We start from the raw sequence: 20,478 nt of genomic DNA, 5'->3' as shown, positions 1-20,478 counted from the left end.
TTGAATACAACAATAGTACAGCTAGTATTAGGGCCCTTAAGCAGGGCTCTTAGCAAAGACTTGGCATTGGAAAGGGATTAAGCTACAAACTTTTGTATACTTGAGTTCACATCACTGAATTAATGAATAGTATGCAATAAATAACCATTACTGTGACTATTCTACAAAAACAGGGATGAGCTTGTTAAAGACATCCAGAGCTTTTTCTTGTTTTTAAATATTTTTTTCAGTATAATCTCCTTCACAAACAATGGTAATTTATAATGTGACATAAAGAAACTCTGTAGACTCAAATACTTAATACTTTACAGCTGAATGTCTGTTTTCCCAATGTCAAGCATAAGCAAATTTGCTCCAGTAACTGAACATTCCTACTGTCTGTTGAAAGGAGAAAAGTTGTCACAGAACAATAGTCATTCGTAGAAGATGTATTTAAGGAGAGGTTTGAAATAACAGATTAGATACAGCTCATGCTTTTTCTATGGTCATTATGGTTTCTTTCTCTTCTTCCCTGAGATTGGTATCCTTCAATACTTCATTCCCAGGGACTCTTTGATGTGACCTTCTGAGAATGGAGTTGACCTCATGCATGACTTTCTAATTGTTAACTCCACTGCACTCAGCTTCAGATGGAGAAGTTCCATTGTTGACATACTCCTCTAAGGCCCAGGCCAGGGAAGCCAAGGACAATGGTATAAGACATGGAAGACTTGGTGGGCAGAAGCACTTTGTCAGATAGGAATAGGGAGGGAATGAGGCATTGTCCTCCCTCCCAGATAGGTGCTATTAATTTGAGGGCTGCATATGATCACTACAGACCTCTTGCCTTTCAGGCTGCACTTCTCAACTTAGTGGTAACTGATATCTTTGCAAAGCTTGAAAAGTCCTCTAGGTGGGGATACAGTCATGATATGCCTCAAAACCCACAGCAGTAGTTTCAGTGGTCAGTATGATGATGTTCCTCATTTGCTGAAGGATTTTGGAGGAGGTGTATATAAAGTTAAGGGCATTGAGTACCTAACAGAATGTCCAAAGATCTAGCATTTTCCTCTGCAATGAAGTTCTTCATTCGGATCATTTCTGGTGCTATTCGTTGCTTTATGTAGATTTGAATTTCTGTTTATCTCATTTTCCTTCAGTCTCAAGGACTTTCTTTAATGTTTCTTGTAGAAGAGGCAAGCTTGTGAAAAATTCAGCCTCTATTTGTCTGAAAATGTCATGACACCTTTATTTTTTAGGGATATTTTCACTGGATACAGGATTCTAAGTTGAGAATTTTTCTTTTCTTTCAGCACATTAAAATAATTACAATGTTTTATACCTTGCATTGTTTCTGATGAGAACTGTAGTATTTATCTTTTTTAAAATCCTCACTCAAGGATATGTTTCCATTGATTTTAGAAAGAGAGGAAGGAAAGGGGGGGAGTGAAAGTGAGAGAGGAGGGAAGAGAGAGAGAAAGAGAGAGAGACACATTGATCGGTTGGTTGCCTCCCGTACACACCCAATCTGCAACCTAGGCAAGTGCCCTGACCGGTAATTGAATCTGTGACCTTTTGGTGTGTGGGACCGTGCTCCAACCAGCTGAACTACTGGCTAAGGCAGTGATATGTCTTTTTGCTATAGCTGGTTTTAAGATTTTCTCTTTATCATTAATTTTTAGCAATTGATTTTGATGTGCTTTGGTTTTGTACTTATCCTGCTTGGAGTTTTGTGGGGTTTTTTTTTAGTACTTTGGCTATGTAGATTTATATATTTATCTATTTGGAATATCTTCAGTCATTATTTCCTCTCCTCCTTTTTTTTCTCTTTCTATGACTCCAGTTACATGTATGTTGGGCTGCATAATATTGTCCTACAGCTCACTGAGGTGCTAGTTCATTTTTTTAAACTTTTTATCTCTCTTGCTTCAGTTTAGATAATTTCCATTGCCTTTAGATCCATTCTTCCTCTGTAGCAGTGGTCAACAAACTGCGGCTCGGCAAACCGTGGCTCGCGAGCCACATGCGGCTCTTTGGCCCCTTGAGTGTGGCTCTTCCACAAAATACAGACTTCTACGCATGGGCCACGAAGTTTCAATCGCACTGTACGTGCGTGCCCCCACGTGGTATTTTGTGGAAGAGCCACACTCAAGGGACCAAAGAGCCGCATGTGGCTTGCGAGCCACGGTTTGCCGACCACGGCTCTGTAGTGTCTAATCTGCTGTTAAGCATATGCATTAATTTTGTTTTCATTTTACATATTGTATTTTCACCTCTAGAAGTTCAATTTGTGTGTGTTTTTTTAATAATTTCTATTTCTTTTCCATTTATCTTCATTTTCCTTTTGGACATTGAACATATTTCTAGTAGTTGTGATAAAATCCTTGTCTGTTAATGTCATCATTTCTGCCATATTTGGTTCTGTTTCTATTGACTGGAAAGGTTTGAATTAAAAGATTAAATACAGCTCATGCTTTTTCTATTGTTATTATGGTTTCTTTCTCTTCCCTGAGATTCGTATCTTTCAATACTTTATTCCTGGGACTCTGATATGACCTTCTGAGAATGGGGTTGACCTCATGCATAACTTTCTCATTGTTTTTGATCACCTTTTCTTCTTCACTTCTTGATTGAATGATGAACAATGAATTAGTATATTGTTTACTTTATTGTCTGGATTTTGTTGTCTTCCTTTAAAAAATGTTGAGGTTTGTTTGGGAGTACATTTTATGTGAATCATTGCAAACTTTTGGAGACTTATTTTTAAGTTCTGTTAGAGTGGATCTAGGCCAATGCTGTTCAATAGGAGTTTTTGCATGATGAAAATGTTTTATATCTGCACTTTCCAATATGGTGTCCAGTAGACACATTTGGCTATTGTGTCTGGTACAATTGAAGGACTAAATCATTGTAATTAATTTAAATAACCATGTTACTAGTGGCTACTGTATTAGACAGTGCTGGTCTAGAGTTACCTCTACTGGCATACCAGTTTATCCTTACTCCTAAGGAGGGAGCTTTTGCAAGTCTTTATATGAATGCCCTACCTGTTCAGGGAGGAATCTCTAGCTAATTAGAACTTGAATGTCTCCTAGTCTCATGCAAACTCCAGCAGTTGTTTGGTTTAATTATTCTTTAACCAGGAATTGACCTTCATGACCGTCTAGACTCTCACCCTACCACATACAGCTTAATGTTCAGCTCAACACTCAAGTGGGTCCTTATGCACATTTCTAGTAATCTTTCAGTGTATTCTGGTACTCTACCCCACAAATTTCAGCTTCCTCAGTCCCCCCAATCATCACTATCTCTTTAGCTCAATGAGACCTCCAACCTCTACTTGGATTCCCACACCCTGAGCAGCAGCCCATAATATGCTGCTACACAGAAAGCTGAGGTGATGCAGAGCTTATCTCATTTGTATCCCTTCTCTCAAGGATCACAGTATTGCACTGCCTGTTGTTTACTATTTTTGTTCAGTTTTCTAGTTGTTTATAGCAGGAGATCTAGTCTGGCACTAGTTATTCCATCTTGTTCTCAAATCTGTGGATTATACCTTATTAACACTTTTTATCTCAATCCAGTGGTAATGGTTGCTGCCTTTGTTGGAGGCTGTAGCACATTAAAACATTGGAGACTTTTCATCCCAGCAAATTATGAATATTTACAAAATTTTCACAAAAAAAGTTATTCAACGTACATCACAAACTAGTGGGTTAAAATTTTTTAGTACTTAAAGTACTAAAGTGTAAGTATTGAGACTGTTTTTGTACCCTGAGATGAAAAAGAGGATTGGATATAAGTTTTGGTATGTTTATTTTTTAATGGAATGGAATAAGTAATCATTAAAATCCACCTGTACCCATTTTTGTTGGTACTGTTCATTAGTCATTTCTTTCCCAGCCCCTACAGTAGCCCATTGAAGAAGACAGTATTGCCCTAGCCAGTTTGGCTCAGTGGATAGAGCATCAGCCCTTTGACTGAAGGGTCCCAGGTTTGATTCCAGTCAAGGGCATTTACTTGGTTGAGGCCCATCCAGGAGGCAAACAATTGATGTGAGAGTCATATAGATGTTTCTCTCTCTGTGAATCTCTCCCTCCCTTTCACTATCTCTAGAAATCAATGAAAATATATACTCAAGTGAGGATTAACAACAACAACAAAAGAGAGTATTGTTTTCTCCATCCTATATAATAAAAGGGTAATATGTAAATTGACCCCAACCACGGAATGACTGGTCGCTATGACACGCACTGACCACCATGGGGCAGACGCTCAATGCAGGAGCTTACCCCTGGTGGTCAGTGCTCTTCCACAGGGGGAGTGCCACTTAGCCAGAAGCCAGCTCATGGTTGGCCAGCACAGTGGTGGTGGTGAGAGCCTCTCCCGCCTCTGTGGCAGTGCTAAGGATGTCCAACTAATGGCTTAGGCCCGGGGGAGGGGGGGAGCAGGCCTAAGACATTAGTCAGACATCCCCCGAGGGGTCCTGGACTGTGAGAGAGCACAGGCCCAGCTGAGGAACCCTGCCGAGCACACGAATTTTTGTGCACCGGGCCTCTAGTTTTTTCCTCTAGAGGAAACAGACACCAAAAGGGTTAAGCAACATTGACAGGGTCACCCAGCTCGTAAAATGGCAAAACTGGGATTTGTATCCAAGTAGTCTTGCTTTAGAGCCCATGTTCTTAACCACTATTAACAAACTTCCAGAAGACCTAACAATGTGAACAGTATACACCTGAGTATTTAAGATGTAAATATTTATACATGCGCTGTCACTTTATTCTCATTTTCAGATAAAGAAACTGAGACTGAGCCCTGGCTGGTTTAGCTCAGTGGGTAGAGGTCAGTCTGCAGACTGAAGGGTCCCAGGTTCGATTCTGGTCAGGGGCACGTGCCCAGGGCTGCAGGCTCAATCCCCAGTAGGGGGCATGCAGGAAGTAGCCGATCGATGATTCACTCTCATCATTGATGTTTCTATCTCTCTCTCTTCTTCTCCTTTCTTGTCTGAAATCAATAAAAACATATTAAAAAAGAAAGGAAGGAAAGAAGGAAGGAAGGAAGGAAGGAAGGAAGGAAGGAAGGAAGGAAGGAAGGAAGGAAGGAAGGAAGGAGAAAAGAGAAGAGAAGAGAAAAAGAAAAGAAAAGAAAAGGAAAAAAAGAAAAGAAAAGAAAGAAAGAAACTGAGACTGAAAAAAGTTAAGTGGCTTTCTTGGTGTCACCGCTAGTCAGAAGTAGATTTGGAACTGAAACTATATTTTTGTCAAAGTACTCTCTGTAGATGATCATCATAGTGCTTTTTTTTTTTTTTAAATGAAAAGTGAAATACTGGAAACAACAATGAGTTATTCCTTAAATAAATCATGGTACAATGCAAGTGATAAAATACCACACAACCATCTTTTTTTCTAAAATATTAAAGAATATTTATTGACAGGGAGTAAAGCAGTAATAGTATATAAAATGATAAATACTTATTTTGAATATATTAACATTCATGTAAAGGAAGGCCCACTTACTCTCGGTTTATCCCTCTACAAACACTGAAAGAAACATACTGTTTTTTACTGATAAACATATTGAGACTTAAGATGATATTGTTCCAAGAGAATATAAGGAAAATTCATGCTTTATGGAGTTTCTACTGTAAAATAGGCTTTCTTACAAAATGACATGTTTATCTGTAAGTCTACAAATTCCTATTTTTCTACTTAACTACTTTCATTTTATCTATTCCAAATATTTACAAAACTAGATTTCCTTTCATAAATGATTTATGTTGTTTAACTTTAATGGAAGCTGTTAGCAAGGGTCTGATAACAATTAGTTTTGTTTGAAAAGACAGAAAGGAAAATTCTTTTTTAGGAAAAATTAGTCTCCATGTTTTTCAATTCTGAAATCTTTATCCCATCTTCATATGTTAAATTAATTAACATATTTTGATTGGCTCTCCATTTGCCTAAATAGTTGTTATCAGAAACTGAGTGCTCAGAGTAATGGTAAGTAAAGAGAAGTTATGTGAAGGCAGGAAAAAAGAACAGCTTTCTGCCGTCCACTTCCTTTTATGCAGAAGGCAGAAGCTTGCACCAGCTGTAAGACTGCAACAGTAGAACTGAAGCAAATAAGTAGGTACAGGCTTCAGGTCATATGGCTGATCCTCATACAAAAGCCAGGCAAACCAGTATCTCAGTAGGCTCTTGCTACCCATGTTGGGTTACTAGTGCAAGTTCAACTCAGTTCTGAACCTTTCATTCTGCTCAGGAGAAAGACCTTCCATGAAAACAAGGTTCATAGAGGATCTTGAAGAGTATGGAAGCATGGAAAACTATTTACTTCTGCTTCCACTATTCCCAGTATAATATTGAGGGAGATCCTTTATGATATGTGGTCATATCACCTGAGAATTTTACAGTGTATGAGAGGCAAAGATTACTCTCACCCTCACTCACAGCAACTGTCCCCAACTCATAGTTACTATGGTTATTAAACTATATGTGGGGAATTGTCTATTTTGTGGAAATTACAAGAATATTTATATTCTTTCCCTCATATGTTTGCTTTGAGGGGGAAGTTTCATTTGATGGGCCCTTTGTGTCTAAAAGTCTGTAACACTATAACCCCCAAAACCTTTTTTTCCCTTTAAGTACAAACGATTATTTTAAATACTAAAGGCCTGGTGCACCAATTCGTGCACAGGTGGGTCTAGCCAGCCCGCCCCCATCAGGCTTATCAAGGGTGGGACCAGCCATGGGGAGGGGCCACGGGCAGTTGGCTGGCCGGCTCCTCCCCCTGGTTGAACTCCCAGTCAAGGGGACAATTTGCATATTAGCCTTTTATTATATAGGATTGGTGCTTATGTTTTTCAAGGACTATTGTTACTTGAAATTCATTTGAGAAACCAAGATTGCATCATACATTTAGATTCCCAGATGTTGCTGTTAAGTGTCATATATATTTTGTAAGTGTCATTTTAAAGTGTTGAAATTAACAATTAACTTGGGAGTACTTGGTTTTGTCAGTGTTGTCAGATACATTACATTAACACATTTTTTTATGTTATATGTTCTTTTTTAAAAATTAGAAAATAACATAGCAAAAAGAACATTAAAATGGTCACCCATTTAGAATTGATCATGAAGACATAAGAGAAAGAAGTAATCAGCAAAAAAATATGATGACTGAATTTCATGTTTTTAAGATGCACACCTTTTCAAATTTTAACATCTCTGAAACCAGCTGTGAAGGAGTATTAATTGCTTTCTAGTGGTGCAAACAATGGTGCTTTTTAATTTGATGGCCTTGTCCTATATAATAAAAGCTTAATATGCTAAGTGTACAGTCGACTGGTTGGCCATTCAACCAATCAAAGCATAATATGCTAATGATATGCTAAGGCTGCTCAACTGCTTGCTATGATGTGCACTGACCACTAGGGGACAGATGCTCCAACCAGTAGGTTAGCTTGCTGCTGGGGTCTGGCTGATCGGGACTGAGCAAGATGGGCTGGACACGCCCTGGAGCCCTCCTGTGTTCCCTCCTCAGCTGGCCAAACTCCCACATCTCTCCCTGGCCCCAGTTGTGTCCCTCGGCCTGGCCTGTGCCCTCTCACAATCCAGGACCCCTTGGGGGATGTCGGAGAGCTGGTTTTAGCCTGATCCCGCAGGCCAGGCCGAGGGACCCCACAAATTTGTGCACCAGGCCTCTAGTATTTAATAAAAGGCAGTGACAGATTCCTTGTAATTTGGGGTATACAGACAGAATAGCAAGTCTGAGAGACAGGCTGCATTGCAAACTGCTTGCACTGGTTTGAGGAAACATTTCCATTTGCAAAGCGCTACCTGGAACTGATGTGTAGAGCATGCTCAGCTCTCTAGTTCCATTCTTCTGCTTGACTGCCATACCACTCCAGAGCAGAAAAAGTAGATGGGGCTTGGTTCTGACCAAGATAGAGGGTGGCCTTAGCATCCATACTTTAACTCCCACAGAGGAGACTGGTAGGGGCATCATTCTGAGGCCATCTTTCCTTCAGTTCATCTCCAGTAAAAAGTATGATTACTGATGATCAGCTTTCAGGCAGAAAATAGCTGTTAAGCTTAGAAAATCTTTGATAGAGTGACTGTTATGCTGTTGTGTAATATTTCATGTTAAGTAGTTTGTTTCACTTATTGAGTAGTAAATATTTCTATGTTATGGTCCTTCACATCTTTTTATTATAGTAAATAAGGACAGAACTATTTAATTCAAGTAACTCTGGTATGTGATAGAGCTTTTTCAAACATCTTGTATATATCTATGTATTATTTGAATACAAAGCAAGTATATACTTTATTTTTTACTAGCTATTTTTTTAATACAACCTGTAGGCTGGGTTTTCTTCTAAATAGAAATTTAAGTTTCTCCTATCTATATATTCATGCAGGAAATACTAAAGAATGAAAAGTATAGAGAAGAAATGAAAATAAAAAGCAAAGAATTTTATGAAAAAGAAAAACTCCTTAGTAAAGAAAGCAATGAACTCTTGGCTCCACCAATTGAAACTCAGATTAAAGGCCATGCATCTGCCCCATACTTTGGAAAAGATGAACCATCAGTGGATCCCACCAGCACTGGTCAAACCTTTCAACCGGGATCCTGGATGCCACAAGACAGCAAGAAGCGCAATCAATGAGTGCCGTGGTAAAAAGTTGTTTCATTTATATGTATGTGACTATTTTAACAAATAAAAGTAAAAAATTACTTTGTGACTTTATTACTATACAATAGTTCTCTATTCCATTAAGTTTAAGAATTCGGTTTTTTTAGTATGCACAAGAAATGTGAGGAATGTGCTTAGTTTTTCCCTCCTTGGATTGTTCCCATAAGAAGTATAATATAGCTGGAAATGCTCAGGATTTTGGATCCTTATCATTTAAGGACCTCCAAGATATATTTTGGTAGAAATGATAAGGATAGTGACCTCTCCTACATGATTAAATATAAAAGAAAAAATGAGAAGACTACTATTTCTGGAGAGGCATTCTCTAAGATTCTAAGGATTAATCAAGAATATAAAAATTGAAGCCTAGCCAGTGTGCTCAGTGGTTGAACGTCCACCCATGAACCAAGAGGTCATGGTTCAATTCCCAGTCAGGGCACATGCCAGGGCTGCGGGCTCAATCCTCAGTAGGGGGCGTGCAGGAGGCAACCAAATGATGAATCTCTCTTATCATTGATGTTTCTATCTCACTCTCGCTCTCTCTCCTCCCCTTCATCTCTGAAATCAGCAAAAACATATTAAAAAAAAAAAAACAACATGTACATAAAATTGGATAAAACATTTTTAGACCAAGAAAACTTGATTGACAAATGGGGAAAAACAAAACAGAAAAACTGTATGCCCTCAATGAATAGATGGGACAAAAGCTAGCTTATTGATTGAGGATTGAGTTGAGGACAAGAATTAGGGCCATTAGAAGCAGACTATCCATCACAAAAGTCTGAGAGAAGAGTAAACAGAAATAGTACAATTACTAGAATTCCATGAGATTAAAAATTACTTTGAGAAAATGGAAAATAGGAGAGGATTCTAAGAGAGTGATTCCACTGATAGTGGGGATTCCAGTGACTTGTATATTGAAGAAAAATGTAGATGGATGACAAAATTAAAACACTGATTTTATACAAAGGTATTTTTGAAGGGTCATATATTTTTCTGAAGTGTACAAACTAGTTTTGTTGCTAGTTAGTCTTCTAATTTTAATACAGAGTTCTTTTCACAGTGTTTGGCCTTTTAATAGGCACTCAATAAATATGTACTGAATAAATGATCCAAATGTTAATGCTTTGAATAATATAAGGAAATCCTTGGGTAAGTGTTAACAATGAACTCCTAAAACAAAGGTTAAGATTTTTACTTAATAGATGGTAAAATTTTTTTATTGCTTAATAAACTACAGAAAAATACTTCATAAAATATACTAAAACAAGTAATCAAGTCTAATCACTGTAAATACTGATTTAATGGCAAAGCTGCTAGATGATAATAATATTCCAGCAGCCCTATTACTATCTCTTTATATCATTAATCAAACCTCAATTCTCAAACGTCTCCCATCTTGAACAATTGGCTTCTCAACCTGACAACTCTTTCATGCTAATAGCTAGATGATCAGTCACAAGTCTCTCAGGCAGCAAGGGAATATGAGTCAGTTTACCAGTTAAAATCTCAGGATATTGTGCTGTATTTTCATGGTGTGTTTGTTTGTTTGCTTGCTTTTGTTGCTGCTTATTATTATTTTCATTTTTACTATACATTTCCTTTCCTTTTTGTTAAATTTTCATTTACATTTCATACCCTTTTTGTTTTTAAAGTGTTTATAGATTAAACAGTACATTAGACATGTGCTGTATATAAGGTTAAAACAGGGAATCATTTGGATGTCTGGAATGTATTAATTCAATTTACATTATTTCTAGTGGGAAAAAATGATTTGGTTTCAAACAGCCGTCTGGAACAAATTAAGTTCGAGAAACGAGGTTCCACTGTAGAAAGTATTAGTACATTTTACCATAGAGGCAAAAAAGGAACTAGGCAACATAAAAATAGGTAAAATTTATAGTATAATTGATTGTAAATTAAGATTAAGATGTTCTTGAATTCTAGATTACAAGAAAAATTGTAAATATCCTAACATGCTAGAATATTTCTATTGCCAAATTCGTATTAGCTTAATGTATCTCTTGTGCTAGTAAATGTTTGCCATATATATATAGCCTGTTTATAGACATCTAAGGTATGACAGAATTTATATTGCTTTTAATTTTTATAGTTTTCATTTAAAATATTTTACAGAAGCAGCAAAAAATGTATTTTTTAAAATTTCCAGCCGAGTTCTTGTGGGAAAATACCTTATGTTACAGTAAGATGGTACCGGCCCACCATCATTTGAATATGCACTTTCAAAGTCATTTTGAAAGGTGAGGAAGTTTGTAGTAACCCATTCACACTCCTTTCCTCAAGGCTACCATTTTTAGGATGACCGCTTGACTGTTAGGTGGTATCAGAATAGAGTTAAATGTCCTACATAAAAACTGATCTGTAATCTTGACCTAATTAACAGTCTTTTCATTATACTTGGCTTTTAGGCCAGGCACATGCAAAGCAGAATTAAAGCATTAAATAAAATATTAGCTTGTCTACAATATTTCATATTTTAAATTGTTATATTTTGGACATTTATAATTATTTTAAACAAAATGTTTTTCACCTCTTCAAGACAGACTTCAAAACTATGCAATTTTTTAAAAAATTTAAGTACTTTCTCAGAGGTAAATCCTTCCTGATTTCTTATGCCTCTACAATACATGCATATAATATATATTTTTAATCAATATTGGGCTTATTATATTTTAAGAACTATTTCAGTATAGAAAATGTGTTGGCTGTTGGGTTTAATACTATAAATCTAGCTTAATAGCTATGCTTTGGATATTTAAAGTTAAAAATCAACAAAAATGGAAGAAATAATGTTTCCCTATTATCTGTTACCTGTTGCCATTCCTACTTTTACTAACATATTTCTAGCTATCATTTTTCTTTTTAATTTTTATTTCTTAATTAGCATTGAGCCAATACCATTATATTTTCTTAAGGCCATCTCATTACCCACACTATTTAAAATAAAACCTGAATTTATTTAGCCAAAGCTTTTTGTTTGTGTTCTTTGAAGAAAAAATTAGAGATGAGAGTCTATAATAGTCAAATTAAGTTAAAAGACTCCAACATAGATGAAGGAATGAATCCTAAGTTTTACCTTATGTTTCTGAAACTTTTGGTATTTGAACATGGAATCCCTTTTAATGTTTGAGAGATACAGAATTTGTCCAGATAGGATATCAACCAGAGTGATACTATAACCAATTGCAAACATAAAAGCAATCATTCCTAAATAGAAACCAAACTTTCTCTAAGTGAAAAGCATATGAGGTGTAAAGTGCCCCTTGCCACTTTCCTTTACTTCATCTATAAGAAAAGATGGAATGGGTAAGGAGCTGTTAATTATAATTTACTAGAGGCCCGGTGCATGAGGATTCGTGCACGGGGGTGGGGAGAGGGGGGCAGGAGGATTCCCTCAGCCCGACCTGCACTCTGTCCAGTCTGGGAGCCGTCAGGAGAGCCCTCTCCAATCTGGGAGCCCTGATGGCTTAGGCCTACTCTCTGTGGTTCTCTGCTCTCTGCGGGGCCTGGCCGCTCTGAGCCTGCTGCCCAGATGCTCTCCGCTGCCTCAGTCTTCTAGTTTTGTTATAAGAAGCTTTTCCTTACAAAAGACAATTTTCTCATATCTCCATTTTCCTTCTTCATGCTCAGCTGGAGACCTTTCTCCTGCCCAGAGGCCCTCCGAGGGTGGGGCGGAACACCTGTGTCGTCACCATGGCAACAATGCAAACATCCTGGCCCAGCCACCGCCATCTTTGTCACATCAATTTGCATATCCCCTCCTTATTGGCTATGGGCACCATCTTTATTATGGAGTGACAGTCAATTTGCATATCCCCTCTTTATTAGATAGGACTAGAGGCCCAGTGCACAAAAATTCATGCACTCAGGCAGGCGGGGTCCCTCAGCCCTGCATGCCCTCTCGCAGTCTGGGAGCCCTCAGGGGGCCTCCCTCTGTGGGAGGTGACTGGGTGGGCCATCAGGATGGCGCTGGCCAGCAAGCAGTCGGCTCTGACCCCTCTCCCCCACCCATCATGCCTCTGCTACTGCTGGTTGCCGCTCTCCACCACCCGCCCCCCCCCATCGCCATCCCCTCCCTCTGCCTGCTGACATGCCTTGGCTGGCCTGGCGCCGCCTGTTCACTGGCCCCGCCCCCTGGGTTGTTCCTCTGTTAGGTTAATTTGCATATTACGCTTTTATTATATAGGATTTCAACATTGGGTTTCAAGCTCATAGCTTCCTAAGCTTATTTCCAGTTTGTTTACTATAATTTCAAGAAATAAAGTTAGAAATGCCCTTGCACATCTGATACAGTAGTAATACCATGCTGGAGTTTATCACATGGACACGAGGGATCAAATTTCGACCCACAAACTTCGCAGAGAGGAGGAGGGGTTTTTAAATGTTTGCTACAGGCAGCCTGTCTTTTTTACCCCAAAACCAGCCAAAAAAAAAAAAAAAGGTGATTGTATTACTTCTCAGAACTTCAAACAATATAAGTAGGCAATTTTTTAAAAGAAGTATTCTGGATAATAGTAAATGTGATTCTTTTAACTACAGTGCTATTTGTTTCAATGAGAAAAGATTAATTTTTCTTAAAAAATCCCAAATCTCACAGTAGGCTCAATTTTGAATTCCCACCCCCATAAACACACACACACACACTAAGACACAGACACAATACTGTAAAATCTACTGACCTTACATGTATAAAAAGGCCTCATAAGTGTTGGGAAAAGCTAAAGAACAACAAATGCCATATGCCAAACAAACATAAAATTTGCATATGTTTAAGACTATAAAAGAAATTATAGAAAAAAATATTTCAGTTAAATTAATACCTTTAAATTATCACAACAGAACCAATGAAACCACAGCTTTAATAGATAACTAAGAATTAAGAGGAATATTTCTTTTGTGGTAGTACTTTTACTCTAAAATGTGGCCATAAGTGAGACCTATGTATATAAATACCTTTTGTGAACAACTTGATGGCAGAAACCCAAAAGCATTTTAGATATATCTTAACCTAGTTTTTTCTTAAACTGGCTTATGCAGACACGAGGGTCAGTAGTTAAACCTAAGCATTTTTTTAAAGTATTGTTTTCATTTCAATAATACAAAAAGCATATCTTGATCACCTGAATTACTAGCTCATAACTAAACACTGGGTTATTTCAGTGCCTAGGTTGCAATGTGTTGTTTACAATGGCATCAGGTAGGAACTGACAACCTAGTGGTAGTACTGTCCATACCGGTCCATAAACATACTTGGTTGGGTCCTAGGTTCTCATTTAAGAAACATTAGCCTCAACTTTTACAAGTATGCTTATTTACAAATGAAATTCATAACGCTTTGAAAAGTCTAACTTCCATAACATAACTAACTTCAATTATTTAATTACCCCGCCCCCCAAAAAAACTAAAGCCCCTTATAAAAATGTATCAATTTTATTTCAATATCTACTTTCATTTTAAAATTAAAGCTGTTGGATAATTTCTGTAATTTAGAATTCATTATCAGGATGAGGAAAATATTAATGAGCTATTAAATAGTGATAGCAAGTAAAATTTTGGACCATGCACTTAACTTATGAAATATGACATACTCTTTTAGCGTTCCTTGAAAACAAAATTGAAATTTTAATTTTCACCGTGAACTTGTTTGATCAAAAATTATAGAACATCACTACATGAGTTCAAGAAATGGAATAAAAATTAAAAGAGGTATCTATATAATCAGCAAATTATCAGATAAGACATTTTAACTACTTCACATTTCTTAGCACGAGGAAGAATAAACTGGTTCCAAAGTACAAGGGTTAGCATTTTTACTGCAAGCTTTAAATCACAGAGTTACTCTATTCAACAAGTCATCTCTAAGTAAATGGCAGTGTTCATAAGTACAAAAACTGTTAGTAGGTGGTACTCTATACAGTCAAGATGAATTTTTTATAAAATTAGATTTTAAAAAAGACAGAATGTCTGATAATTACCAGTCTCTCGAAGGCTAGAATGAGGAAAATGTAGAAAATGAAGTACTCACTGATTAATAATAATTGCTTTGAGAAAGCCAGAAATGATTCTAAGATATAAGTAATAATGACAAAAGATATAATTAATATGCTGTATCTCTTTTTAAGCCAAAACATACTTTTCACCTCAGGACAGTTCTCATTTTTACATTCTTAGTTTCCTTTGTCCAGAACAGGACCCTTTTTGAGCCAGTATTTGAGTAGAGTTCATAATCTAAAGTCATTTTTTCTCCACAGGATGTATTAAGCTGCAAAATGGCAAATGACTAAGTCAGTTAGAAAGCATTTTTGGCATAATAAATAACTGTCAATAGACTTCTATTCAGAAGCCTAAAAGCTGCTGCAGTAGCGGTCAGAACTAACATGATTCTTCCATATGCTCAGGCTTTGTTTATTAAATACTATCATAAATCCAGATAAGAAACCTTACAGGGTCCTTCCAAAGCTGCATAATTTCCCAAAAGAGTTTCCTCTGGTTGCAGAGCCTGTTCATTCCTTCAATCCTTTTTCAGTCGTTTAGCTTTTGCAATATTTTCTTGGCGTTTTTGTTTTTTCTTTTGCTCCTTTTCCCTGGCCTCAATCATCTTGGCCAGTTTCCAGGACAGTACAGCACTTGCTAGAAACAATGGCGTAAGGGCCAAAATAACGGTTGTAAGGAAGCCATATGGATCCTTTGCAGCCCATTCCACAACATACTCAGCCCAAGCTTTTATGTCAAACATCTTTGTAACGGTGTTAAGAAAAGGGGACTGGAAGGAGAGAACAAGAGAAAAGAATATGTAGTTAATCAAATTTTGAAAAAGTTACATTATACAGTCAGTTAACTCAGAATTCCATTATCACTCATTAGTTATTTGTTTTTTAAAAGTACTAATTAGTACTATTTTAATAGACTAATATCTCCAGTTAAGAAAGAATAATTCAACTAGTACAACCAGAAAACTGACACTTAAAAGATGTGAAGGTATAAAAAATAAAAGTAAAATCCATGTGGAATCTGTCATAAAGGCTATGCATTCTCACGTGTTGCCTATATTCAAGATAAATTTTATTTAGCAGCAAACTTTTATAAGAATCTTGAGTTTTATATACTCATTCCAAGAAACAGCTAAGTACCATTTGTTTTTGTTGTGTTTTTTTACATAGCCTTAGTACTATTAAGTATTAACAAAAATACAAATCATCAACTTTGGTGTTTGAAAAAGACAAGCCAGAGTATAAGAAATGCTTGGAGTAGGAGAGGTAATGGATGGCCCTTTCCAGGAATAAAAAGGAGAAGAAGCTGCAATACTATCCATTCATATGCAAAAAGATATAAGCAAAATGTGACGTGCTATTTTATGCCCTCTTTCAGCTTTGAGGACTCCTACTTGAAGACATAATTTAATCAATGAGAATATATTTAATAACGGGAAAATTAACCATGACAGGTGCCATGGATTTTGTTCCCTTTTGAGTTGATAAGGGAGGGCCATCTGGCAAATGAGGAGAGTGTGGATTTGAGTGTCATTTTTTATTGTGCCCTAGAGGCTTTTCTACCTTTCACATTTGTGTCAACCTCTATTCAAAGTGGAGAATTAGAATACCTTGGTAGGAATGGGTATATATACAGTCACTTACAATTTCAGCTGGAATTTAAAAAATTATCTACCTTATGCTTGAGTTGTGATCTCTAACTTTGTCCTGGATTAGTGAGCCAATTACAGTTTCAGAAGGATGACCCCTGGTTGGTTGTCTTCTTCTTTAGCTCTACCACACACTTCTGAGAGAAGGTTAAAATTCTATAAGCTGGATGGGTTGAAAGAATAAAAAACAAGCTTTAAATCACAACTTTCAGGATAATTACAATACAATTTTAAATGAAAAACTTCTAAATACTAGATATGCAACCTATAAATGACACCTAAAATTGCCTGACACGTTATAGACATCTAATATCAATTTCTTTCTTCCTAATTAGAAAGAAATAATTACAACTGCAAATGCCCTATAAGAAAATCCTAATTACTGGAGAGCATGTATTTTACTAAATAACTTATTTCAACAATACAATTGTGAATTTTATAATTCAGTGACATAAAACGATGTTAGCTCACTGATGTTATAGCATATCCATTCCTAGATCTTGAACTTTTTATACTAAACTAGAGGCCCGGTGCACAAAAATTTGTGCACTGGGGGGGGGGGGGTTCCTTAGCCCGGCCTGTGCCCTCTCGCAGTCTGGGACCCCTCAGGAGATAACGACCTGCTGGCTTAGGCCTGCTCCCAGGTGGCAGAGGGCAGGCCCAATCCCTAGGTGCAGCCCCTGGTCGGGCTCAGAGCAGGGCTGATTGGGGAGTTAGGGCACCACCCCATCATGCACAGAGCAGGCGGATCAGGAGGTTGCGATGCCACCCTCAGTCACGCTCAGGGTAGGGCTGATTGGGGGGTTGGGGCACCGCCCCGTCACACTCAAGGCAGAGTGGATAGGGAGGTTGCGGCGCCACCCCGTCACGCACATAGCAGGGCCGATCAGGGGGTTGTGGCGCCGCACCCTGTCACACACACAGCCGCAGGGAGATCAGGGGGTTGGGGAGCTCCCCCCTATCAGGCACAGAGCAGGGCTGATCAGGGGGTTGGGTCGCCTTTCCTTGTCACGAGCAGGGCAGATAGGGAGGTTGTGGCCCCGGCCCCTGTCACACACAGAGCCGCAGGGTGATCAGGGGGTTTGGTCGCTGCCCCCCGTCACGTTGATCCTGGTGCCGGGAGGCCTCGCTGCTCCGCTGATCCCGGTGCTGGGAGGCATATTACCCTTTTACTATTTAGGATAGAGGCCTGGTGCACAGGTGGGGGCCGGCTGGTTTGCCCTGAGGGTGTTCTGGATCAGGGTGGGGGTCCCCACTGGGGTGCCTGGCCAGCCTGGATGAGGGGATGATGGCTGTTTGCAGCTGGTCACACACCCTTCAGGGTGGGGGTCCCCACTGGGGTGCCTGGCCAGTCTGGGTGAGGGGCTGAGAGCTGTTTTCAGGCTGGCGGGTGACTGAAGCTCCCAACTGCTCCTTTTTTTCTTTCTTTTTTTCATTCTGGGCCAGCTTTAGCTCTGAGGCTTGGCTCCAGCTCTTAGGCCTCGGCTGCTGAAAGCAGGTATCTGGTTGGTTTGGGTTCTATAATCAAAACACTGTTTCAACTCCAGCCCTGACATCCCGGCTGGCTGAAAGCAGGTTTCTGGGGTTTTGTTTAGCTTCTATATTTGTAACAATGTTTCAAACTACAAGCTCAGAGGCCGGCAGCGGCAGGCGGGGAATGTTGGTTTCCTCTGTCACTGAAGCAAGCAAGCCTCTTGTTTGCTTCAAGCTGTCTGGCTGCCGGCCTCCATCTTGGCTGGCAGTTAATTTGCATATCACCCTGATTAGCCAACGGGAAGGGTAGCGGAGGTATGGCTAATTACCATGTTTCTCTTTTATTAGATAGGATATGCCATCGACTATTTACTTATAGGATTAGGTACATAATTACAGAATCAAACACCTCACCTTACGCTTTAAAGATTTTTTTCTCTTTCCCCATTACACGATTCGTATTCTCCATAGAAGAATCAGAAAAGATAGCCAAAACAAAAATCACCCACAATGTCATCACCTCAAGAAAACTACTACCACTGGTTTTAATTATAGCCTACGATTTCTTCATGTTTTGTGCTGAACACACATTCAAATGCCTAAGACTTGTTCCATATCCTAGCTCACCTTCCCACCCACACAGTGGGACCGAGGCTCCACAGAGAACCGCCTGTTTCAACTCCAGCCCAGCAATGAATTAACTCATGCAAAATGCGGAGCTAAAGGAACTTTGCCATAAAGAATAAAGCAGGAGCGAAGGGCCTGGTTTATGGCGAAGCTGTCCCATTAACACACAGGGGTTCCAGTCCACAGGCCACGCACCTCCCGGGGGGCCTCCCTCACGGTCAGGAATAAATGTCTCTTTCTGCTTCCGTTAGGGGTTCACGGGCTGGTCTCCGGCCAGAGCCGCGCCCGACGCTGCGCGGACGAAGCGCCTCCGCGCTTGCACCTCTTCCCTGGGGCTCCCTCTCGCTCGTTCCCCCCGCGTTCCCCCACCCAGCCCCTGGGGCCCCCCGGCACCGACCCTTCCGGCCCCGGCTAGTGCGGGCCCGCGGGACTCGCGGAGCGGCCGTCGGGGGCGGGGCGGGGGGCACGGGGAGGCCCCGCCACACCTCGCGCCCCCGGGCCCCGGCAGCCAGGGCCGCACCACCCCGAGCAGCTCACAGCCTCCCGCGCATCGCGCCCAGGACCCTGGACTCGGACCCCAACTCCCAACTCACCGCCAGGCCGGAAGCAGGAAGGCGGAAGCCCCGCTTCCCCGCCCCGCCCACAGGTCGGCCGGGCCCGGATCCGGCCTGAGGAAGCCGAGCGGCCAGTTTCCGGCTGCGCGGCCGCTGAGTGCGGCCGGGACCTCGGCTTCCCGGGCGCGGGGCGGGGGCGGCAGGTGAGGCCGCGCGGGTGGGACTGGCCCTCGGGAGCGGGTGGGACGTCAGCGCCTCTGCCTTGGCCCCGAGGCCGGGAACGGATCTAGGAATGGATATGCTATAACATCAGTGGGGCCCCTGGGAACTCCGACCCCCGAGCGGCGGCGAGAAAGGCGTTGGTCCCCACAAACCGCCCAAAGTCAAGGTGAGGGCCACCCAACGACTCCTTTCGCTGCAGTTAAAGCCTCGCGTAGAGGAGACGGAAAAACAGTTGGACCCTGGTGGGTGCGCTGAACCTTCTTACTAAGGGGAAATGCAGCCGTGCTGTGTGAGGACTTTTTGCTGTTTGTTTTTAATTGAAGAACCTAACTCATTTCGCGAAAGAATGATCGATATTTGCCCAAAGTAAACGATCAGTAACTAAACTGCATCGAGCTCCCCCAGAGGCACTTGCTCTTTCAGTACGCAAGTAACGGATGCACGAGCCGACCAGCAGGAGTGGGTTAATGTTGCCTTCTGATCTGCGGGAACCGAGATTAGCTCTGGCTTGGTTGGCGACCAGACTTTGTGACGGCTTGCACTGAACCGCGCTGTTTGACTACTTCTGCACATGTTGCAAGACCTCTTCTCTGTTGTATGACAAATAAAGCAGGTTTTTATTCTCGAAAGACTATGGAATGTACTCTCCGAGGAGCAAGCTGTAACATGTATAACTAGTCTAGGTAGAACAACAGTAACTATTATTGACCAGGGAACGGGCTCTTGGCAAATAATCTAATGATCTAAAATAGTGTTACGTTGGGCATATGTTAATGTTTGCATGTTTTATTAGCGGCAGTTGTTTTCTTACTCTTGTTTGAAAACTTGGATGATGGTTTCAAAGCTACTTGGACCTAGCCTGTACCTGTCGTAGCCAGAAAAAGCAGAGTCAGTCCCTGGACTGTGTTTACCGAAAACTACTTGCTGGAGGTAACTTTATGTGAATTTTTAAAACTTGTCCAAGTGGTAATTCCAGGAGGGAGGTCAGAATTTATTTTAACAACCTTCGTCCCAGAGGCCAAGGTGGAGAGACAGTTTTCCCATTACTGCCTCCCCAACAGTTTGCTGCATCCCTTGTTAAACGCATAGGAGCTCTGGGCCAGAGGGAAAAGTGCATGAGAAAGCCTCTGTAGCTCGTTGGCTCTAGTGTTTGACCATGCCTTCACAGTCGTGTTACCGAGCTAGCTTCCAGGTCCAGGGCAGGCTGCAAGCCCAGGTATGGCATAGAGTTGCCACTGCTGAGCTCCTGTTGCAACCTGCAATTGCCTGAA

General features: G+C 40.3%; 2 protein-coding genes across 3 annotated transcripts in view; one reads left to right on the top strand and one right to left on the bottom strand.

Annotated features, from left to right (window-relative positions):
• Nucleotides 1-8,712, top strand: part of NDUFAF2 (NADH:ubiquinone oxidoreductase complex assembly factor 2) — a 109,765-nt gene extending 101,053 nt beyond the window's left edge. The window contains exon 4 of the mRNA XM_059694573.1: nt 8,396-8,712. Within this exon, the coding sequence (XP_059550556.1) occupies nt 8,396-8,644 (249 nt within the window). The 3' untranslated portion in view covers nt 8,645-8,712. The remainder of the gene's footprint in view (nt 1-8,395) is intronic.
• A 4,820-nt stretch (nt 8,713-13,532) lies between these two features.
• On the bottom strand, nt 13,533-19,143 carry SMIM15 (small integral membrane protein 15). 2 transcript variants are annotated; one of them, XR_009452673.1, is made up of 4 exons: nt 19,025-19,143; nt 16,358-16,494; nt 15,137-15,455; nt 13,533-14,954 (listed from the first exon to the last, which is right to left on the bottom strand). XR_009452673.1 is itself a non-coding variant. In XM_059694574.1 (3 exons), exon 3 carries the CDS (start codon nt 15,426-15,428, stop codon nt 15,204-15,206), a length of 225 nt encoding a protein of 74 aa, XP_059550557.1. In that variant the 5' UTR covers nt 15,429-15,455; nt 16,358-16,494; nt 19,025-19,143; the 3' UTR covers nt 13,533-15,203. The 2 variants fall into 2 exon arrangements, 1 of the variants encoding a protein (XP_059550557.1); XM_059694574.1 differs by having other exon boundaries at nt 13,533-15,455.
• Nucleotides 19,144-20,478: the final 1,335 nt, after the last annotated feature.

This window comes from Myotis daubentonii, chromosome 4 (assembly GCF_963259705.1).
Source record: "Myotis daubentonii chromosome 4, mMyoDau2.1, whole genome shotgun sequence".
Classification (NCBI taxonomy): Eukaryota; Metazoa; Chordata; class Mammalia; order Chiroptera; family Vespertilionidae; genus Myotis; species Myotis daubentonii.
This window is presented reverse-complemented; position numbering and strand designations above follow the sequence as displayed.

What these genes read in the sequence shown, in the direction of transcription:
- SMIM15 (XM_059694574.1), bottom strand. Translation starts at nt 15,428, where the DNA reads ATGTTTGACATAAAAGCTTGGGCTGAGTATGTTGTGGAATGGGCTGCA.